Genomic DNA, 22,839 nt, shown 5'->3' with positions numbered 1-22,839 from the left:
AGATTTGGCTACAACATATTTATTGATGTGGTATTCTGAATAACATGTCAAAGCAGCTCAAATAGGATGCAACTCTGACACCATAAATACAGGAATAAGTAAATAACTAAATACCCAAAGTAACATTGAAGTCGAAACCAATATAGAGGAGAAACAACATCTGTAACAGACTACTTGACCAGTGAAAGGGGAAAAATCCTGTATAAGCGCTTTAATCTTGTATACAGTAGCAGAGGCAATGTGATGAAGAATTACTTTAATTGTTCTTAATGCTAAACTTTTATGCACATGTGCTGTATGAGCCTTAAACCTGTACATTTCTACTGTCTGTTTGAAGGTATTTTTCCACTCTGCCTCCTGAGAGAGACCAGTGTCTCAGTCCATCCCGTTCTTCTCATATGTTTCAAGGGCACAGCTGTGTGGAGATATGAGGTGAACAGAGTCTGGTTTGAACAGAGGAGTAACGGAACTAACATGACTTGTTTGTGCGCTATGACCCGATGCACATAGCCACAAGAAGAAAACAAGGTGATCTGCCGGGGAGGGGTGGAACCATTTTTAGGTCCACTCTAAGACCTTAACATTGTCCAGCTCCATAATTGCAATAATTAATTGATATTAAAGTATGATTGTATGAAGAAAGTCTCTCCTGATTGGTTAGAATTCCCACAACACCAGACAATTTTGCATCAGATTGTGGCCTATTTATTTTTTTACAGTTCCCAGATAACAATCCAAAATCTGCTTCTTTATTTATGTTGAATATGGTCCAATATAGATCTGATTCTAAATTCACAAACTGCATACTGAAATCTGTAATTAGTCAACGGAAACCCCACAATTGGAAGTTTGACATACCACAAAATAAGTGAGGATATAGTGAAAGGATGTGGGGGATAAATCAGACAGAGAACAGTTGCAAGTTTACATTTGTAAATGCCATATACTGACTGAGGTCCAAATGGTTGCAGATATCTTGATCCCATGGAGTTCATAGCCGCACAACTGACTGTACCTCATAGTCCAGTGAAGAAGTCCTTCACCTAAGTAGAGGGAAATAAGAGACCACCAATAACCCAATATATCAAACAACCTCATACAACTCCAATAAATACTTAATATCAAACACACAAGACATCAGAAATATACAAATGTGAAAACATCAAATGTTAATGACATATTAGCACCTACTAATATTGAAGACAAACAATAAGGTAAAAATGTAGGTCTTTGAAGCCAAGTTAAACGTTTTCCAACAGCAAGACTGTCATAAGTTCCCCCATGTGGTCAAACTGGGTTTTGTCTAGAAGGGATACAGCTTCTATCAATATTTTTTTTTATTTAACCAGGTAGGCTGGTTGAGAACAAGTTCTCATTTACAACTGCAACCTGGCCAACATAAAGCAAAGCAGTACGACAGAGTTACACATGGAATAAACAAGCGTACAGTCAATAACACAAAAAAGTCTATATACAGTGTGTCCAAATGGTGTGAGGAGGTTGGCAATAAATAGGCCATAGTAGCGAAGTAATTACAATTTAGCAGATTAACACGAGTGATAAATGAGCAAATTATGTGCAAGTAGGGATAATGGTGTGGAAAAGAGCAGAAAAGTAAAAAAACAATATGGGGATGAGGTAGGTAGATTGGGTGGGCTATTCACAGATGGACTATGTACAGCTGCAGCGATTGGTTTAGCTGCTCAGATAGCTGATGTTTAAAGTTAGTGAGGGAAATATGAGTCTCCAGCTTCAGCCATTTTTGCAATTCATTCCAGTCACTGGCAGCAGAGAACTGGAAGGAGAGGTGGCCAAAGGAGGTGTTGGCTTTCGGGATGACCAGTGAGATATACTTGCTGAAGTGCGTGCTACGGGTGGGTGTAATCGTGACCAGTGAGCTGAGATAAGGCGGAGCTTTACCTAGCAAAGACTTAGATGACCTGGAGCCAGCGGGTCTGGCGACGAATATGTAGCAAGGGCCAGCCGACTAGAGCATACAGGTCGCAGTGGTGGGTGGTATAAGGGGCTTTGGTAACAAAACGGATGGTACTGTGATAGACTCCATCCAGTTTGCTGAGTAGAGTATTGTAAGCTATTTTGTAGACGACATCGTCACCCTTAGCAAGAGCGACACCATTGATATATACAGAGAAAAGAGTCGGCCCGAGAATTGAACCCTGGGGTCCCCCCATAGAGACTCCCTGAGGTCCGGACAACATGCCCTCCAATTTGACACACTGAACTCTGTCTGCGTAGTAGTTGGTGAACCAGGCAAGGCAGTCATTTGAGAAATCAAGGCTATTGAGTCTGCCAATAAGAATAAGGTGATTGACAGAGTCGAAAGCCCAATATTTACTTTTCGTAGTAGGTTAAAGAGAACTTCTACAGCAGATAAATAGAATTAACATAGCAGGTTAGGAGACTTGGTTTAAGGTGAGGAGATGGGTTAGGGTTCGAAAACGCACCAAAAATACATAATTTGACAAAAGCCGTATCCCATCTAGATATGACCGTCAAACTGTGGTACAACCTTCAGATCAAGAGGTAGGTATTTGCATGTGTGTGTAGTTGTGCATGAATGTAGAAAAAAATATGAGTCACATACCTGTGTGATAAATTTGGCCCACACCTTAGGGTCCTCCTCAAACTCTAGACTGGCATCCAGAACCAATACAGGCACCCGGGTCAACTGCTCAAAGTGCAGCCTTAGGAGAGATGGTCACTGCATGAAACACTGACCATTACAACACCCAAGAACCTTCAGAATTACACTGACCATTGCTGCAAATTCAACAACGGGAAATGTAATACCTCAAAAGATATTAGCATCATCACTTCATAAGTATAAGATAACAATCAAGGGAAAGTCTCATAATAAAAACTGAGTGGAACAACAGGATATGTTAGTTTGTCTAAACATGTTGCGGACTCACTTAGTGCTCTTGTCTATGAGCCACCTCTCATGCTGGGTGTGTAGTTTCTCCAGGTAGTCTAGCTGCACTCCTTTCTCCTCCACCCGCCCCCGTTGTCCCAGACGCTCCATACACTTCTGACAGGAACACAAACACAATCCAAACCTTACACAATCTACTACAAAACATCAACTGTAACCTCCCAAAACCTTCGGGGGAGTTGTACTCACATGTGTACAGATACTCATATTTAATTATATTTAGGAAATGCTGTATGGCTTGTGAGTCACCCTTGATAAAATCAACTTATACTAGAGTGAATGTAAGGCTGTACCTGTGGGGGGGCTCGGAGGTAAATTATGCCCTCCAGTTCCACCTGACGGCCAAACTGTTCCACCAGGAAGGAATGCCAGTCCTGGTAGACAGCCCACTCAGTAGAGTTGATGCAGCCCAGCTCAAACATGTTCAGGGCAAATACATACCTGAAGAAATGAAATGTGTATGGGGAGGCAATGGAGACGGGCAGCATGGGCACAGCTGCACAAACTATCAAGCAGCAGCATCAATTGCCCTCTCCCCATCCTCTTACCTATCACTGTACACAGAGCGCTCAAAGACCTGCACAGGGACGCCCTCTGCTCTGAACAGGCGTGCTGGTGGTGGCTGCAGCTGGGTGCGCATGCGGCTCATGCAGGAGTTGGTCTGAAAGGTGTAGGACCAGCGCTGAGGGTCCTGGTACATCATATCCAGCAGGTTACTGACCTTCTGCTGATGAGATGGGCCAGAACAAAGTGAACAAGCAATTAGATAAAACATACAATAAACAAGGATTTTCCCAGCCCGTCTCTCTTATTGATTGTGTAGCTAACAACATTTAATGTAAGGAGACTGAATGTAAACTATCTTTAATAATATGGCATATGAATACGTGACCATTCAAGACCCACATTCATAAGCTGTCAACATTGGTGATTAACTTACTTGTGAAGACCCACTCTCGATGCTCTGCCATTTCCCCACGGGCTCAGGAACCACTTCCCAGTCTTGGCCAGCAAACTGCAGGAGTTGCGCGAATGTTGACTTTCCTACCGCTGAAGATGGCATAGAACAAGAACAGCATCACCAACCCAGACAAGTCAATACTCTTCTTCGATGGGGTTTAACGGCAGTTGGCATCCAACCTTAATGGTGCATTACCGCCACCAGCTGGACGGGATATTGAATAAGACAACAACAAAAAAACATTGCGGGAAAGGGGGAAAACAACATACAAAATAAAACACATCAACTACGAAAACCCATCCCACTTCTTCAGTCACAGTCCACTCCAAAATACATCCCTACACAGGCTCAGGGGCCTGTGATGGCAGTACATTCACCGACAGGAATTCTTGCACGGCCTCAGCTGCGGATCACGAAAACCCCCAAAACGTTCAGTGGCATTCACAATGATTCCCGTTTTCTTAGACTTCTTCTCCGCTTATGCTGTACAGTTTATGACCATTGCAATAAATAATACCAAGTCCACCTTTTTAACATGTAGCATTTCACAATCCCTCAGTTGATGAGGACCCTTCACTGGTTGTGGTGGCTCTACCATCATTGTTTCTTCCCTGCCACTTGTTCTTCTCACCGCCTCTAGATAGGAGACACGCTGGGCACTCCTTACCCTTGCCACCTCATTCGCCTTCACCCTAACAGGGCACTCCAGGAATTCAGGGGCATGATCACCTTTACAGTTGCAGCATTTCACTTCATCTGGCATAGCTACTCTTCCCTTCTGCACACATGACCAAATATTTTACATCTATGACACTGAAGGGGCTTGTGCACAAAAGCTCTTCCAGGGTATCTCATGAATCCTAACTTTATATGAGAAGCGAGAGACTTCATCAAAGAACAGTAGCATGGATGAAGTGAATTCATTTTTCCATCCACCATACAGGTCAGTCGACGTGAACCAACCACTCCATCGATGTCTTCAGTAATATCCTCTGCCTTTTTCCTGCGCCACCCCAGAAATAAATCCCTTGATATGCGCCTGGCTAAGAAAATCCATACAGGAAATATTCCACTCCTATATCTTCTTTGATTCTTAAAGCACGCTTCTTCTGCTCAGCAAACACACAAAAAATCTAAATACGACCACTTCCTGTGACTCTCACCGACTCCACACTTTCCTCCAACACACATTACAGATTTTCCTTGAGGCGTTAAACGGATTTCCCAAGTAGCATTGATCCAAATCCCTCACTCTGACAACAAAAAAGTATAGTTTCCTATTTTACACCACAGCGTTACTTCTTTTGTTTCCCCTTTTCTTCGCCACTCATTCAGACAAAACCCCAGTTTCCGCCACCTTCAACTTCCTCAAGTCAATATTCTACTCTTGTCACCTCAAATTTACTCCAACTGCCTGAAAATCATGCTCACTCTTACCAATGTTGCCTTCAATAGAGACCCTCTTAACTCGGTTAATGTCGTCCATTGGCCCGGTGCTTGAATGACAGTGTGGTGAGCGCAACAGGCAGAGGTTGGTCGCCCTTCTCGCAATTGTTGAGTAGAGAAGCACTGGATTTTCGTCTCGGCGGGTTCTCAAAACATGCCGCTTAACCGATCCGGTATATCGCAACGAGACTGTGAGGTTTTTACAATGGGAAATCAGATTCAACACCAGGAACCGGTAGAATGAGTACATGACATTGGTGACCAGATGGCTAGCTATCGCTAGGTCAAACAAACTGTTTGGGGCTACAGTAACGTTAGCTAGCTGTCACAAGAAATCAATGCCAAGTTCGGCCATTAAATAGCATACACAAGAGGCATAATTTGAACATCATTACATTAAAATATCGTTTACAGCGCCGTCATACAAGTTTAATTAATGCTCTTCTAAAGGCTGCGTTTTATTTATTTTTGGCTTCTCAGACGTCTCAATTTGTCACACGCTTGCTAAAGCCGGATGTTTTGGACATCAGCCCTGCATTTCCGGTTGTCGAGTTAAAAATAATCTTAGCTGGTGCATAGCTACTGCCACCTGCTGTTGATTCTGGGTGTGAATTGTAAGGGTGAGGAGGTGATTTGAGTTTTATTTCATTCTCACCTTCACATAATTATTTACTAATACTGTAGTATAGGCTCAGCCTACTTTTTTTGGTACACTGTCCACCCCAACCCTTTTTTTTAACCTTTATTTAACTAGGCAAGTCAGTTAAGAACAAATTCTTATTTTCAATGATGGCTGAGGAACAGTGGGTTAACTGCCTGTTCAGGGGCAGAACGACAGATTTGTACCTTGTCAGCTCGGGGGTTTGAACTTGCAAGCTTTCAGTAACTAGTCCAATGCTCTAACCGCTAGGCTACCCTGCCACCCCTTCAGACAATAGAGCTAAAATGTCTGTATATTTTGCTATCATATTTCTGTAACAACTAGCAAAATAAAGCAGACAAATTTATCCTAAGGTTTATTATCATGTTGTTTCTTCAAATGCAAAAACGTTCAAACCACACATTTAACAGATAATATAATTGCCTTGTTATACCTCTCTATAAAATGTGAATTCACAGAATGTGTCGTAAAATAATCCATAGAGGTCGAAGTACAAATTTATCGAGTCGATTGTCTCTGCTAAAATTAACAGTGAATTTTCACTCCCCATGGGACTGAATCAAGTCCATAAAAGATGTTGCAAACCTTTGAGGATCCTAAAATCTCCGATTTTTTACTCCTAAAATCTCATACAGTACATGACAGTATAAAGCACATTTTTGAGCTGGATTGCTTTCCCATCAGATAATTTGACATGACACATTTGTCAATCACTGTGCTTCACACATTTTGATTCTCAGTATCTGGTGTTTTTGATGGTGATCTGTTGAGCCGTCTCAATCTTGAAATCTTTGATACCTAAGGGAGAAACAAAATCATTGATTTTTAGTCACAATAGTGAGGAAATCAATGTTTAGATCAAAGCAGTTAAGACATTAATTGTATTGTTGAGTAATAACTAGTAAACGACATAAGAAAGCTATCTTTTGCATGTGCATTTGTTTGTGTGTTGACTATGCCACATAACCCTCTGTGTTCTTACCCTGGCTGAGAGTGTTGCCATCTGAGGAGAGGTGCCAGTATCTGCGGTCGGTCTGTCTAGCCAGTTCCCCATTCACCACACTCAGGAAAGGTCCCCAAAGGCTGGTCTCCTTCTCAAACCTGCAGTGTAGGCAGAGGATGGAGCAAGGAGGACAATTCATAATGTTCTACTTATGATAGGACACTTTAAGCTATTCACAACACTGGGAAGTTTTTTTTATACAAGATAAATTAGCTCACCAAAAAGTATACATTTGGAACTTGATTAATGTCTCAACCAAAAAAACACAAGCGCCCCATTAACTCACGTGAAGTCAATGTTGGTCTTTTGAAGGAGTTCAAGGGCATCAACCAACGAAGTGCCCGTTGGCACATCCACAGAATAGACAACAGATGCCCCATGCGATTTGACCACCTCCACCTTCAGGACTACGTTGGTATGACTCTGTAACACCGTCACTGGCTCCCTGGCCTCCAGGACCAGGCTGTCTGCAGAGGAAACCCACAAAAAAGCAGAGTGAGGAGGCTCACACCTCAAAAACAGATTGACAACTATTTGGTTAGGTGATAATGCAGCACTTGCCATCCTCATTGCGGCACTCCTTGCTCTTGACTTGCAGATAGGATTTCTGCTGGAGAGCAGGCAGAGTTTGGGACATGGCCATGGGGTTGAGATAGGTTCCCTTCCTCACATCTGACCTCATGGCCTCCATGGAGCTAGCACACTCCTGCACCTGGCTGCCCATGGCCAGCAGGGCCTGGGACATTGGCATGCGAAATGCTTGTATTGCACCAATCAGTCATTTACTTAAATGCTGCACATGTTAATATAGGCCTCAAGAGGGGAAGTGGCCCAGTCCTTACCTGCACTGCCAGGCCTGTGCTGAACTCATTGCCCATGTGACCATCAGCCCGCTGGGAGTCCAGTAGCTTCAGCTTGATGAGGTCCAGGGCTTTGTCCAGAGCCGCATCCTGCTCCTGGGTGTCAGACTCCTTCAGGCACTGCAGGGCCATCCCAGCCATGGCAAACGTGTCTAAAAAAGGACAGAGGGGATTAAGCAAGGCTATAGAGTCATCTCCATGAAATCAACTATATAGAATCTAATTGGGAGGGAGCCAGTGTGGGTGAATACATTTTTAAACAGCTTAACTATAGAAAAAGAGATTCAGAGTAGGGAGAGGCTACTGAATTTCCTAGGTCAGACTTACCAATGCTATCGGAGGCTTCATGTTTGATATGTCCATGCCCTACAGCCCTGATGAGCTTGTTGCTGACGTGAGAGTTGACTCTAACACCACTCACACACAGTGCCAGCACGCCCAGAGAATACTGGTAGTAGTTAGTCAGAGGACGCTGGCTGACTGCAGCAGAGAAAGACAGACATAGCAGACAAAATAATTAACAGCAACTGAGAACAAACAAAGAATGGCAGACATTGTATAGAGCATTAACAAAGATGGTAGAGATAGATGGAGGAATGAGGAGGCTTACAGGCGATGTGGTCTTTCTCCAGTTCCATCTGTCTCTTGAGATGAGTCAGCAGGGTCTCGCTCCTCTGATTGACAGTGAAGGTCAGGGTGTTGAGGTCGTAGCAGGAGGCCTTCAGGGCCAGAGTGTACAGGGCCAGGAGACCCACCACTGGCTGGCTGTTGGCCAGAGAGCTGAAAGGAGAGGATACAGGGTAAGGCGGAGAGACGGAAGGTTTTTGAAGGGTAAAGACTATTCAATATGATCTTAAATCAAACTATTTGTCACATGCTCCAAATACAAGTGTAGACCTTACTGTGAAATGCTCACTTACAAGCCCTTAACCAACAGTGCAGTTCAAGAAGAGTAAAAAAAACATTTACCAAATAAACTAAAGTACAAAATAATACAATGTAAAACAATAAAATAACGAGGCTATATACAGGAGGTACTGATTCCGAGTCAATGTGCAGGGGTACAGATTAGTCGAGGTAATTTGTACATATAGGTAGGGGTGAAGTGCCTATGCATAGATAATAAACAGCGAGTAGCAGCAGTGTACATGTAGGTAGGGGTGAAGTGCCTATGCATAGATAATAAACAGCGAGTAGCAGCAGTGTACATGTAGGTAGGGGTGAAGTGCCTATGCATAGATAATAAACAGCAAGTAGCAGCAGTGTACATGTAGGTAGGGGTGAAGTGCCTATGCATAGATAATAAACAGCGAGTAGCAGCAGTGTACATGTAGGTAGGGGTGAAGTGCCTATGCATAGATAATAAACAGCGAGTAGCAGCAGTGTACATGTAGGTAGGGGTGAAGTGCCTATGCATAGATAATAAACAGCGAGTAGCAGCAGTGTACATGTAGGTAGGGGTGAAGTGCCTATGCATAGATAATAAACAGCGAGTAGCAGCAGTGCCAATGTAAATAGTCCAGTGGCCATTTGAAAGTATCAATTGTAACTGAAAACAAGAAATTGAATACAACCACACTGCAGGTCATTTTTAAGACATGGAATACATAAAATGATGTTTGCACTTATTAAGAAGGGCTTTATAAACATGCTATTTTACCTCTCAATGTCAGTGTGTAAATTGGTTTTAAGTGCATTCAGGTGATCACTCTCCATGCCAAGGTTGTGGTGAGTGGACAGGCGCAGGGCCAGGTGCACACTGGGATTGGGGGACGTTCCTTCATCCTCCAGAGAACGCAGCAGATTCTTATTGAGTGAGAGGAGCAGCTCACCAGGCTCTGATCCTACAGGATCTGGACACACAATACAGATTGACAACTGAAGAAACAAGAAAATGATGCAGTATAGAAGTAAAATCACTTCACGTTTAGCATAACCACAAGTTAAATAACTTGCCTAAGGATAACTTCCAATGTTACCAAGAGATATGAGATATGACTAATAAACCCACAGTAAGACGACAAAAGACCTGTTGTGTGCTCACTGAGATCATATAAAGTGTCATCAAGGTCAAAGCATTGCACAACCAGTGTGTTTCCTGTGCTGTATCAGCAATCACACACACACAATGGAGAAGCAAAGACCTTAGCAACTTAATAACCAAAAGGAATTTCCACAAGGCAGCCAATGTGTCCTAAGAATGCCTTCTCCAACGGTCACCTTGATGTAATTGACACATGACAAGTACAACCGGCTCAGAGAGAATCTCAATTGCACACTCCTCGCCTCCTTCTCAAAACCCACTGTCCCTCTTCTCTGATCTCCTTCACTGGGTTTTGAGAAGGAGGCTGGAGGACACAAGGAGTATGCAATTGAGATTCTGCCCAGTGCCAGTGGGGTTTTGCAGGCACTGACATAGACATATGTACTGATAAGAACACTTTAGCAACATGAAATACATTCTGTGCATCAAATGACAGAACATCAACAGAGCAGAGGTGACAGGACACATGTGAGATTATTTGCATCACAGAAGATTTGTTCAACAAGAGGGGTTGTGGATTATCTATTCAAACTCATCCAATAATCCATTGCAAAATCATTGACAGTACTGCCAGTGGATGAATTGGTATATGGTCCACCTCTATACTTTCCAACTGGCTCTTCGAATAACTTGTTTTGAGTAAATACATTTGAGGAAACTCAGGCATAGACAGAGGCATGCACATGTTTACTAATTAGGTGTTATTGTGTTTCAGGGTTAAATTATAGTTACCACAGGGTTTGCTTGCAACCAGTGCCAGCAGTCCACTAAGAATGTATAGGGTATACATTCTGACCAACCTATAGAGGAAAAAAACATAGCTGGTCTCAATAGATTTAAGTTCAGTAGCCAACTATGAAGTGAAAATAACATGCAGTGTCCATCCATACCTTATTGTTTATTGGAACAGATGATCTATCCCAAACATTACATTTCAAACATTACTAATGTTCTTGTAATGGTCAAGATATACGTCACTTACCTGTAGAGCGAACTTGTCGTTATGAAAGCGTTTAGGTACAGATTTCGGTACAAACTGATTTTATGTTGACATCGCTCTTATGGTCGAGTCACATGACCTGTGCTTTGATAAACTACAACATATTTTCCCTTTACAACTACAAGTCCCAGAAACGAGTGCTCACTTACTTTCTAGAACGTCAACGAGTGTTTTTTTTGCGTGCCTCGATTCTTCATGAACATTTGCGAATCGTGCTTGGCTCACTGTTGTTAGCGCCTAACTGCATTCATTCAACCCAGAATTGATTCTCAGAAAAGCGGAACACGTGACAGAGAAAATAAGGAGGTAACGTTATATAAACACAGTGAAAGTGATACAGGTATGTTTGCTAGCTAGATACGTTCAAAAGTTCCAACTGCAACAGGTTCAAGTTAAATAAAGGTAGCCCTTTATAATCAGCAAAATATTCGTTTGTTTGCCTTCCTCTTCTGCAATAGATTCGTCTCGGCTATCTAAGGCTAGCAAGCTAGCTAACTGAGCTAGCAAGGTCCAACATGATCCTGCCTGTTGTTGTGAACCCTCTTTAGACTGCGTTTCTTCCTGCCAAATAAAGTTTGCTAGATAGCTACTAGTTAGCTAGCCAGCTGACTTAAGTAGCTAGCTAGTGTTAGCAAGCTTGCCAGCTAGCTACTGTTTCAGGGCCTCCTAACTTTATATAAAAAAGGCAGCTAGCCTAGCCAAGAGTGACAATTTACATGATTCTGCGTTAGCACCTAACATTCGCCACAATACCCTAGTGAGTTAGTATTTGTTATGATGGATTGGCGACCAAAACAGTTATGCCTGCTGTAGCAAAAATTCCACCCGTGGAATGGTTAATTTAAAAAAATCATATCTTTGTATTTTAGATTGGTCTTCGAAAACTCCATTTATCCTCCTCCCTGTGTTTTCCATTTGCACATCTACCATCCAGAGTTCTGTTCAAACCTTCCACCTCACCTAAACCTGAGGCATCATGCATCATCCTAGCCCCATGAGCAGTGAGCTGGGCTTGTTGCCTGCCATGTACTCATTCCCTGGCCTTATCAACGTCACTGAAATCGGGATCAATATTGGCCCTGCAAATACCTGTCAACACCTGCCGGGAGTATTGCCCCCAAACACGTGAGTAGAGGAGTCTAGTGATGAGAGCACTACACTACATACATATGTAAGCATGTGCTTTACAGGAGATTTGACTTGCTAACACAGGAGAACCAGACTTGCTAACACATTACATTTCACTTCCATTTCTTTATCTCTTATTGCTATTCCTTCAGGAGTTGGGAGAGACGATGCCTGAGAAAGCACAGGAGGAGAGCAGATGACGAGTAAGTTAAGAATGGGAAAAAAAAATCAATAATATTAACATTTAGTGTTTATTCTGAAGCTCATTTTAGTTTCAAATGTTAAATGATTTGCTTCAAAACAATTGTTTGTTCTCCAGAGGATGCAGTGCCAAAAAGAGGAGGCTGATGGAAGAGGCAGGATGCGATCCTTTGGATTACCTCAGCCCCAAAGTGTTTCATAACTGGCCACCAGGCAACAGCAGCCCCCCTCTACCTGAATCATCTAGCCAAGCACTCCCCCAGCCCTGTCTGGGAACTCAGGACCTGGGGCTGCCCTTATCTGGGTCTTCTTCCACTCTGGCCTGTCTAGAAGCAGAAGGCTCCTGCATGGAGGTGGAGGCAGCACAGAGGAGACTGCAGGAGATTGAGGAGAGGTGAGTCATGAGACCATATGGGGGCAATGTGAGAGTCCAGACTACTGGCCATAACTCATCATAATTATAATGTGCTTTATTACTGTATATGATTTGTATCAGCTTTACCTTTATTTTGTCTGCACAGTGCATTACACACTCTGTATAAACACTGTCACACAGTGAAGTTAGTCTGTTTCTGTCAGGATCACCCTGGAGGATGATGACGACGATGAGGACCTGGATGTGGAGCCAGCACCCAGGAGGCCCATGCTGGTGATGTCTGACAGTCTGAGGGAGGGGCTTCAGCGTGGCATCAGTGACATCCTCCCCCACACTGTGGCCCAGTCTGTGTACGTACCTTTTCCTTCTTATACTCCACCTTAGCGGAACCTTTAATTGAAGTACCTACCCATCTGTCATTGTAGCCAGTAGTGAATAATCGTTATAACTTTGGGAGGTGTCCACTATTTATTTCTCTCTGTCAGTCTCGTCGACTCACCTGTTCCTCGTCTGTTACTGTAGGAGCCACTCCTGTATGGAACTGGTAGTATGGCGCCCCCCAGAGGTTGCGCTGGCCCGGCGGCTGAAGGACTCCCTACAGAGGCAGAGGAAGCAGCAGATTACCAGCAGGCAACCCCCGAGCCCTAGTGCCTCTCTGAGTTCCCTCACCCCCACAAACACCCCAGGGGAGACATACTCCCCTATGTATTGCAGCCCAGGAGCAGGTGCCCACAGCGCTGGAGAGGAGGACATGGAGCTGTAGGGCCTGGGAAAACCAGCATCAGTTGTGCCGAGAACAGCTACAGCTCTCAGCCTTGGTTCACTTTGTTGACCTTCGAGAAGCCATGGAGAGGCAGAGAAGACAGCATAGACAGATCCAAAAGTTTCATAGTGATATGCGTTCACATGCTATCAAGGTTATCAGAAGCTCCGAGTTCCCAGTGGAAATTTTACTTGAACAACTCTCCATGTTGGAATTACAAGTGGGAAACTGAGAATGTTGTTACTCGATGTGATGTTTCAAAACTGACCGTTTACCTTTTCAAACAATCAATTTGACAAATACAACCTTATCAATATTGATAATCTAGCTAGTTTGACCCTATTGTCAATGTTAAGCAAACTTGCTAGCTAAAATCTTAGTGGTTGAAGAATTGTTAAGACTTCAAAAGCATTTGAACACAATCATGTCAGACTTCCCAGTTTCCCATTTCTCACGAGCGTGTGAAGCCACCATATTCAACGTCCACTTTGGTTCAAGACCAGACTGTTGGGCAGCATGGCATGTGTATGCCACTTGGCCAAAAGAGGGATAGCAACCCCTTTCTTTGCGTTACAATCAGATAATGCTGGATTTTAGTCCTTACTATGATCCAGAAAAATATGCAATGGGACAAATTATAACAAGTACCACAAAGCCACAGTCATTTACAAAAGACACCTTTTAAAGCTGTAATATGTAACCTTTTGGGCGACCTGCCGAAATGTGTGTTATAGATCTGCCATTCTCATTGAAAGCAAGTCTAAAGGCGTCCTCATGCTTCCCAGCCAAAACAGTTAGGAACAGTTTGTGCATATATTATGACATTTTGAAATGTTTTTGTTTGTTTTGGACTTCGGTAACGGTTGTTTCAGGCAAACATTTTTTTCTTGAAGCAAGCCGAAGTCTGTAGCCAAAGTCTACGCCCCTTCGTCAGTGGTTGGTCAACCGTAAGGATTCTTTAATAGTTTTTGTTGTGATTCAACAAGAGACGACTTGTTTTGCACCAAATATCTTAGTTAGATGTAGAATTGCGCGACTAAGATCTCCTTGGGAAAAAGGTAAATTAATGACATTTCTTGAGTTATCTTAGAGTAATTCTGACTCCTTTGAGGAAGTGTATACTGGCTACGGTGTCTCAAAATAGACAAATGGTACTATTGCCGCTTTTTACCTGTTTTTCAAGCAAAGGTCTTAAGGGAGTATGCGAGCACACTTGTTCAGCTGGCCTAGCCGAGTTTGGCTAGGCACCAGCTGAACTGAAGCATGCTGATGCCTTAAGAAGTGTTAGATCTGTTCTATGTGCACTATTTCTATGCTTCCCGTTCTTGAGATTTGTTTTTGTGTCTTTTACTTTCGGTTTTGCACACAGTTGAAAATACAATATTTTTGGTTATGGAAAATATATTTAACAGCGGTTTAGTGGTACAATGATTCTATACTTTACTTGCTTGTTTTGTCACAAACTGAAATTACGCGAACTAATAATAGAATTTTCGCAACCAGGAAATGGAGGGATTTCTGCATAGTGCACCTTTAATGGAATGTCTCATTTGAAACATTTAAGACCAGTGCCAGCACACTCTGTTGTAATCCTAATGTAACAACTTGGCTAAGTGGTCTGCTTAGCCAACTTGGAGAAGTCTCTGTTTTGTAGTTACATTAAATGCAAGCAAATATGACCTGTGCTCAGCAAATGCTTTGTTTTACAGAGGACAAGGGTGTAAGACATTCAAAGGGAAGTAGAGACATTGAGCTCAGATTGTCACTATGAACGTTTTATACTCAGCGTTTAGCTTGGGGTTATGTTTTTAAGAACAGTTACTTTTCAAAGATGGTTTGGTCCTTTTTTTCGCATTCAAGAAAAAGTTTTCTGGAAGCATGTCAGCTGTCTTGAAACTGTTGTAATGCGTTGTAAGCTACAATATACCAGTTTGCTTTGGAGGGAAGATGGCTATGATGCTCTACCTACAATAATGTGAAAAATAATGCAATTCACCATCATTGTACATTTTGATTGTATCCTTAATATGCATTAGCCAATGTCTACATTGGGCATGATGATTACAATAGCTCTCTTGCAACATAGCAATCAACTGTTACAAGATGACTTGTAGCTTCAAAGGATCCTTCTGATTGCAGCCTGGTCACGTGATCCTACCTCCTATATAGACATCTCCTGAATATGCAGACATGTCAGTCGATCAAACATTCACTCACTCCCCAGCCTTTAGACGAGCAGTTAAACTTAACTGCTTTAAAGCCAGAGGAACGTGAACTTAATAACCCATTTTGTTATTGTGACCTTTAGGCCATTTACCCCATCATTTAGGATGTCATCCATTTTATGAGCCATGGTGACACGTGGTCTGTGGTTGTGAGGCTGGTTGGACGTGCTGCCAAATTCTCTAAAACGATGTTGGAGGCAGCTTATGGTAGGGAAATTAATCAATTCTCTGGCAACAGCTCTGCTGGACATTCCTGCAGTCAGCATGTCAATTGCACTCTCAAAACAGCACCCTCAAAACTTGAGACGTCTGTGGCATTGTATTGTGTGACAAAACAGCACATTTTAGAGTGGCTGTTTATTGTCCCCAGAACAAGGTACACCTGTGTAATGATCATGCTGTTTAATCAGCTTCTTGATATGCCACACCTATCAGGTGGATGGAATATCTTGGCAAAGGAGAAATGTTCACAAAGAGTGATGTAAACAAATTTGTGCACAACATTTGAGAGAAATAAGCTTTCTGTGCGTATGGAACATTTCTGGCATCTTTTATTTCAGCTCATGAAACACGGGACCAACACTTTACATGTTGCGTTTATATTATTGTTCAGTATGGTTGCCCTAGACTCTATGGTGACCAGATGTCACAATTCTACCCAGGGCAGTACTTACATCTGTCCCGTATTTCAGACTTCTCAATCATTTGATGAGAATTGACATTGATATTGATTGCGTTCCAAGCCGTCTATTTTTGGAGGGGTGTGGACATGAAGCTAGGATTAAGTTTAGGTTTAGGGCTATTTCTAGGGTTAGGGTTGAGCTAGGGTTAGGGTTATTGATTAATTTGGTTAAAGTTATTATTTTGAGTTTAAAAAAAATATATATATAATTGTAATCCAACTTAATATAATAAATTTCAATCCAACTCAAAGAAATGCATTTACCCAACAAAACAATTACAATTCCATTCAAATCAAATTATTTAAATCAGTTTACCCACCACAAAATAATCCAAATTCAATTTTTTCAACAGATTGGGCTAACCCTTACCCTAACTTTAAGGGCACATCCTGTTAATCCTAACCAGTGAACTACTTCAGACCTAAAAAAGCTCTTTTGTAGCTTCGTGTTAAGGCTCCCCTGGTCCTATATGGTGATGTTAACCCCAGTAATGCATCTCATCTCCCCTTCCAATTTCTTCAGCTTCCTCTGTTTCTACTCTTGTGCCTTTGGTGCCTTTCTGCACCACAAACATAACTAGATGTAATAGATTGTCTGTAAGAAATATCTTCTCCTGACACAGCATAACTAATGTGCAACTTTGATGGCTAAAGTATATCACTTTTTATTTTACCTTTATTTAACCAGGTAGGCTATTTGAGAACAAGTTCTCATTTGCAACAGCGACCTGGCCAAGATAAAGCAAAGCAGTTCGACACATACAACAACAGAGTTACACATGGAATAAACAAACATACAATCAATAATACAGTAGAAAAATCTATATACAGCATGTGCAAATGAGGTGAGATAAGAGAAGTAAGGCAATAAATAGGCCATGGTGGCGAAGTAATTACAATATAGCAATTAAACACTGAAATGGTAGAATGTGCAGAAGATGAATGTGCAAGTAGAGATACTGGGGTGCAAAGGAGCAAGATAAATAAATAAATACAATATGAGGATGAGGTAGATTGGATTGGCTAGTTTACAGATGAGCTATGTACAGGTGCTGTGAGCTGCTCTGACAGCTAGTGCTTAAAGCTAGTGAGGAAAGTAAGAGTCTCCAGCTTTAGTGATTTTTGCAGTTTGTTCCAGTCATTGACAGCAGAGAACTGGAAGGAGAGGCGGCCAAAGGAAGAATTGGCTTTGGGGGTGACCAGTGAGATATACCTGCTGGAGCGCGCGCTACAGGTGGGTGCTGCTATGGTGACCAGTGAGCTGAGATAAGGCAAGGCTTTACCTAGCAAAGACTTATAGATGACCTGGAGCCAGTGGGTTTGGCAACGAGTATGAAGCGAGGGCCAGCCAACGAGAGCGTACAGGTCGCAGTGGTGGGTAGTATATGGGGCTTTGGTGACAAAATGGATGGCACTGTGATAGACTGCATCCAATTTGTTGTGTAGAGTGTTGGAGGCTATTTTGTAAATGACATCTCCAAAGTCGAGGATCGATAGGATGGTCAGTTTTACAAGGGTATGTTTGGCAGCATGAGTGAAGGATGCTTTGTTGCGAAATAGGAAGCCAATTCTAGATTTAATTTTGGATTGGAGATGTTTAATATGAGTCTGAAAGGAGAGTTTACAGTCTAACCAGACACCTAGGTATTTGTAGTTGTCCACATATTCTAAGTCAGAACCGTCCAGAGTAGCGATGCTGGGCGGGCAGGCAGGTGCGGGCAGCGATCGGTTGAAGAGCATGCATTTAGTTTTACTTGCATTTAAGAGCAGTTGGAGGCCACGGAAGGAGAGTTGTATGGCATTGCTCATCTGGAGGTTAGTTAACACAGTGTCCAAAGAAGGGCCAGAGGTATACAGAATGGTATGATAACATTGTAGAAACTACTGAACTGAGCTGCTCTACAGTGAGTTGAGATGTTTTCTAAGGAGAATGGGATGACTAGTGTGAGGGCAATTTCTGTTAAACCTTACTAATGCTTGTATACTAAAATATAATTCTTTAGGTCTAGGGATTGGGCTTGAGATTTTCTTTAACAAACTCATATAAAGATAGAAAAGTGTGTGCACATTAATAAGAGGCCTGTTCTAACTGTTTGTGTGTGTAGAATGATCCCATTTCGTCTGGACACTCTAAGAATATGACAGAAACTGACTGGTACTTTTTAAGTTAACTGGAGACAGAGTGAAGGTTATATGCTGCACACCAGTAACAGAGCTATTGTTCTGTTTGGAACCTGTTTCTGGGCGAAAGATACATGTTTTGTGTGTGACCAGTACAGCCATATATAATCTGTGCCGACAGTCTAAAGCACTTGCTCAACTTGAACTGTTGAGCTACTGTCTGGAGTGACTTCCTGTCATTCTGGTGCTTATTGGCCTCACTCAGTTGCGACAGACTGAGGCAAACTTTTCACCCAGTTGTCTCCCCCACACACACATGCATAGGGTCACGTGTTTTGCAGATGCTTGCATGGGGTAGCTTGACTATATAAATGATCCGGTGCTCTGTGCACAGGGAGGCTCTCACTCCATCTCACCTGTGGGGGTGGGGCAACCAGCCTCATTATGGTAATACCTTTTCAATTAAAGTAATACCTTGATTGATTATTGATTTTGCCTCTCCTCATTATTAGTTAAAGGTAGAATTTCCACCACACGAGTTAATGAGTTTGAGTCAAGGCTTAGTCTCTAGACATGCTGTCTCAATGCTAAAGTCCATTCCCACCCCTTTAACAACTTTGCTTCGCACCTGCGGAGTGGAAAAAGTGAAAATGCTGAACACCTCAAAACACTTCCCAAAGTCTGTTAATGATATAACCAAAGCCGGCACACCTTCGACAAAAACATGGGCCAAAAGTAAAGTGACTACTTCAATAGTCCTTTAAAAGTCCCCTCTGTGTACATAATGTGGGATTTGATGGTACAAACCCCTCCAGTTTGGCTGTCAGCTCCTCCAAAAACCTGCATGCCAAGCAAGCCGTGGTCTGTTCTTTCTACTGTCCCATGCTCCTCTGCACTAGGCACAGTTCCTGGTCTTTGGCTTGCAGCTGCCTGCGCAGAGAAGCAGCCACACCACCTGCCTCGTCTCCACCCTCCCGCACCTAGGCCCGCTGCAGACTACGCAGCTCCTCAATTTGCTCCTGTAGCATCAACATATGACGTGGAGAGTGCGTGCGTGCGTGCGTGTGTGCGTCTGTCACAAAGATAGTCAGATCTATACCTGAATGAGTCTTTCCTTCAGTGAGTCCAAGGCCTGCTCTTTCTTTATCCCCATTGGTTCTCTCTAAATACGTAACTTCCACTCCTAAAGCACACAAATGTGATTCTTAACAGTGTGTGTAACGCAACAAGAATGTAAGCATGTTTGTATGGGCTGTATATCGGTGTGTTTTTGTGTGTATTTAAGTGAGTGTGTCTTCCTGAACACACCTTGTTCCGGCTCAGCTGCTGAGTGCTGCGTCTCTGTGAGTCCAGCTCCTGCTGTGGTCGAATGATTGTCTGCAGAAACTGCTCTTTGAGGGCCTACAGGGTTTGGAATGACTGGGGTACCGTAGGACTGCAGCACAGCACCAATATAGAGCACAACAACAAAATATTAGAATACAGAGTACTATATACAAATTCATATGCTGATCAAGAATAGTGTGCTTCTATATGAATATGAGAATGTGTGAAAGAGTACCTGTGTGGGAGCTGAAGGGAGCGGTGTTCCAGCAGGTGCTGCAGATCCTGACACTACCCCCAGCTCCTGGGCCCAGTGTTGTTCTGCTGCTCTAGCTTGGCTGTGGCCTGCTTGTGGATGTGGCCTGCTTGTGGCTGTGCTCCCCCTTGGCCTTGAGATAGAAGTCTCTTGGCCCCAGCTTTGATGCAACTGTACTGACCTCGCCTTATGCATGATAGCAGGGAGGTCAGGCCGTGGCTTGGGTGGTTAATGTCCTTGACAATCTTTTTGGCCTTCCTGTGACATCGGGTGCTGTAGGTGTCCTGGAGGGCAGGTAGTTTGTCCCCGGTGATGCGTTGGGCAGACCGTATCATCCTCTGGAGAGCCCCGAGGTTGCAGTGCAGTTGCCATGCCAGGCAGGATGCTCTCAATTGTGCATCTGTAAAGGTTTGTGAGGGTTTTAGGTGCCAAGCCAAATTTCTTCAGCCTCCTGAGGATTTTCATCACACTGTCGGTGTGGGTGGACCATTTCAGATCGTCAGTGATGTGTACACAGAGGAACTTGAAGCCTCCACCTGCTCCACTGCGATCCCATCAATGTGGAGAGGGCTGTGCTCCCTCTGCTGTTTTCTGAAGTCCACAATCAGCCCTTTTGTTTTGTTGACATTGAGTGAGGGGTTATTTTCCTGGCACCACTCACCCAGGGCCCTCACCCCCTCCCTATAGGCTGTCTTGTCATTGTTGGTAATCAGACCTACTACTGATGAGTCGTCTGTAAACTTGATGATTGAGTTGGAGGCGTGCATGGCCATGCATTCATGGGTGAACAGGGAGTACAGGAGGAGGCTGAGCATGCACCCTTGTGAGGCCCCTGTGTTGAGGATCAGCGAAGTGGAGGTGTTGTTTCCTACCTTTACCACCTGGGGGCGGACCGTCAGGAGGTCCAGAACCCAGTTGCACAGGGTGGGGTTTAGACCCAGGGCCCCAAGCATAATGATGAGCTAGGAGGGTACTATAGTGTTGAATGCTGAGCTATAGTCAATGAACATCATTCTTACATAGGTCCAGATGGGATAGGACAGTGTGCAGTGCGATGGCAATTGCATCGTCTGAATCTATTGGGGCGGTAAGCAAATTGAAGTGGGTCTAGTGTGTCAGGTTAGGTGGAGGTGATATGATCCTTAACTATCCTCTTAAAGCACTTCATGATGACAGAAGTGAGTGCTACGGTCATTTAGTTCCGTTACCTTTGCTTTCTTGGGTACAAGAACAATGGTGGACAACTTGAAGCAAGTGTGGACAGCAGACTGGGATAGGGAGAGATTGAATATGTCCATAAACACTTCAGCCAGCTCTGCGCATGATTTGAGGATGCGGCTAGGGATGTCGTCTGGGCCAGCAGCCTTGCAAGGGTTAACATGATTAAATATCTTATTCACGACGGCAACAGAGAACAAGAGCCCACTTTCCTTGGTAGCGGGCTGCGTCGGTGGCACGGTGTTATTCTCAAAGCGGGCGAAGAAGGTGTTTAGCTTGTCCGGAAGCAAGACGTCGGTGTCTGCAATGTGTCTGGTTTTCCCGTTGTAATCCGTGATTGTCTGTAGACCCTGCCCCATACATCTCGTGTCTGAGCAGGTGAATTACGATTCCACTTTGTCTCTGTACTGACATTTTGCATGTTTGATTGCCTTATGGAGGGAATAACTACACTGTATTCGGCCATATTCCCAGTCACCTTGCCACTGTTAAATGTGGTGGTTCGTGCTTTCAGTTTTGCCTGAATGTCGACATCTATCCACTGTTTCTGGTTTGGGTAGGTTTTTATAGTCACAGTGGGTACAACATCTTCTATACACTTCCTGATGAACTCAGTCACCGTATCTGTGTATTCGTCAATGTTATTTTCAGAGGCTACCCAGAATATATCACACTCTGCGTGATCAAAACAATCTTGAAGCATGGATTCCGATTGGTCAGACCAGCATTGAATAAACGTTAGCATGGGTACTTCCTGTGAGTGTCTTCCTATAGGAAGAGAGGAGCAAAATGGAGTCTGTCAATAGTCAGTGTCAAAACTCCAGGCACTCCTGGTGGAGACAGGAAGAGGCTGCAGTTACCGTTAGTGATGAATTCATTATTTAGCTTAAATAATATCCTGGGTGTCTGGTACATGACTATACATAAATATAACTGTAACCATGAAATAGCATAGATTGTATGAGCTAAATGAGTAGAGTACCTGCCAGGTATCTGTTGGTGGTTCTAGAAGCATGGAACTGGAACAGGCCTCAGTGAGAACCCCTATACCAACATTGCTGTTGCTGGAAGGACCAGGGACTGACACTGGAACCAGTAGGAAAAGGCAGAAGCATCAGTGTCATCATGGAGGAACAAAATAAGTGAGAGCTCTTACAGTATAACAGTAACTTCTATGACTACTGTCCCCTTTACCCTCAGATTACTACCCAAAACTCTGACACTAGACCCACTGCTGGAGGATTTCAGCCCTCTCACCTGTGTCTGGCTGGTAAAACACAAAGGACTACGAGAGCATGATTATATTGACAGCTGTGTATCACCCCCTGGTGGAGTCACTAGATACCAAAGTGTCTGCTGTCCTTTCAGCCTCTTCCTGTCTATATGGCTGTCCCAGGCTGTTATTCCTGTCTCTGGCCAGTCTTTGTATAGTCCTGTCTGGCAGCCCCACCACCACCATCTCAGTGCAAAGTCCTCGGTGCAGACACTGTCTAAAGGGGGGCACAGCTCTACTGCTAACCCTCCTCCTCCACAGGCATCAACCCCCAACAGCCTCTCCAGCGACACTGCTCCCTACACCCTCCTCTTCATCTTTCATCACTTCCACTGTCCTTTGCTC

At 43.5% G+C, this 22,839-nt stretch overlaps 3 protein-coding genes across 9 annotated transcripts; 1 reads left to right on the top strand and 2 right to left on the bottom strand.

Moving 5' to 3' along the window:
• Positions 1–185: 185 nt before the first annotated feature.
• Positions 186–5,898, bottom strand: dguok (deoxyguanosine kinase). 2 transcript variants are annotated; one of them, XM_064937198.1, is made up of 7 exons: positions 5,352–5,898; positions 3,894–4,003; positions 3,502–3,680; positions 3,247–3,394; positions 2,934–3,049; positions 2,606–2,705; positions 186–1,043 (listed from the first exon to the last, which is right to left on the bottom strand). In XM_064937198.1, the coding sequence occupies exons 1-7, from the start codon at positions 5,608–5,610 to the stop codon at positions 1,017–1,019; spliced, it is 939 nt and encodes a 312-aa protein (XP_064793270.1). In that variant the 5' UTR covers positions 5,611–5,898; the 3' UTR covers positions 186–1,016. The 2 variants fall into 2 exon arrangements, with proteins under 2 accessions (XP_064793270.1, XP_064793271.1); XM_064937199.1 differs by having other exon boundaries at positions 3,502–3,677.
• A 465-nt stretch (positions 5,899–6,363) lies between these two features.
• On the bottom strand, positions 6,364–11,035 carry LOC135514041 (transcobalamin-2-like). The gene is made up of 10 exons (XM_064937189.1): positions 10,911–11,035; positions 10,661–10,728; positions 9,545–9,737; positions 8,495–8,664; positions 8,212–8,364; positions 7,867–8,036; positions 7,582–7,760; positions 7,311–7,487; positions 7,004–7,122; positions 6,364–6,819 (listed from the first exon to the last, which is right to left on the bottom strand). The coding sequence occupies exons 2-10, from the start codon at positions 10,716–10,718 to the stop codon at positions 6,758–6,760; spliced, it is 1,281 nt and encodes a 426-aa protein (XP_064793261.1). The 5' UTR covers positions 10,719–10,728; positions 10,911–11,035; the 3' UTR covers positions 6,364–6,757.
• Positions 11,036–11,109: 74 nt separating this feature from the next.
• Positions 11,110–15,075, top strand: LOC135514042 (coiled-coil domain-containing protein 117-like). Of its 6 annotated transcripts, none has more exons than XM_064937194.1 (6): positions 11,110–11,234; positions 11,863–12,053; positions 12,209–12,259; positions 12,376–12,651; positions 12,837–12,983; positions 13,156–15,075. In XM_064937194.1, the coding sequence occupies exons 2-6, from the start codon at positions 11,905–11,907 to the stop codon at positions 13,394–13,396; spliced, it is 864 nt and encodes a 287-aa protein (XP_064793266.1). In that variant the 5' UTR covers positions 11,110–11,234; positions 11,863–11,904; the 3' UTR covers positions 13,397–15,075. The 6 variants fall into 6 exon arrangements, with proteins under 6 accessions (XP_064793266.1, XP_064793264.1, XP_064793262.1 ...); XM_064937192.1 differs by having other exon boundaries at positions 11,798–12,053; XM_064937190.1 differs by having other exon boundaries at positions 11,110–11,268.
• Positions 15,076–22,839: the final 7,764 nt, after the last annotated feature.

The sequence above is a fragment of the Oncorhynchus masou genome, chromosome 25, assembly GCF_036934945.1.
Source record: "Oncorhynchus masou masou isolate Uvic2021 chromosome 25, UVic_Omas_1.1, whole genome shotgun sequence".
NCBI classification, from domain to species: domain Eukaryota; kingdom Metazoa; phylum Chordata; class Actinopteri; order Salmoniformes; family Salmonidae; genus Oncorhynchus; species Oncorhynchus masou.
Note: the sequence above shows the minus strand (reverse complement) of the source record. Positions and strands in the feature narration are given on the sequence as shown.

Bases quoted from the DNA above. Each gene is read 5' to 3' on its own strand.
- dguok (XM_064937198.1), bottom strand. From the start codon at position 5,610: ATGTACTCATTCTACCGGTTCCTGGTGTTGAATCTGATTTCCCATTGT. The intron at 3,681-3,893 runs GTAAGTTAATCA...CCATCTCATCAG, and splicing joins TCGAGAGTGGGTCTTCACAA to CAGAAGGTCAGTAACCTGCT. The intron at 1,044-2,605 runs GTATGTGACTCA...CCCTCTACTTAG, and splicing joins GGGCCAAATTTATCACACAG to GTGAAGGACTTCTTCACTGG.
- LOC135514042 (XM_064937194.1), top strand. From the start codon at position 11,905: ATGCATCATCCTAGCCCCATGAGCAGTGAGCTGGGCTTGTTGCCTGCC. The intron at 12,652-12,836 runs GTGAGTCATGAG...TGTTTCTGTCAG, and splicing joins CTGCAGGAGATTGAGGAGAG to GATCACCCTGGAGGATGATG. The intron at 12,984-13,155 runs GTACGTACCTTT...CTGTTACTGTAG, and splicing joins CACACTGTGGCCCAGTCTGT to GAGCCACTCCTGTATGGAAC.
- LOC135514041 (XM_064937189.1), bottom strand. From the start codon at position 10,718: ATGTATACCCTATACATTCTTAGTGGACTGCTGGCACTGGTTGCAAGC. The intron at 9,738-10,660 runs GTAACTATAATT...TTGTGTGTCCAG, and splicing joins GGTTGCAAGCAAACCCTGTG to ATCCTGTAGGATCAGAGCCT. The intron at 7,761-7,866 runs GTAAGGACTGGG...CCAATGTCCCAG, and splicing joins GCACAGGCCTGGCAGTGCAG to GCCCTGCTGGCCATGGGCAG.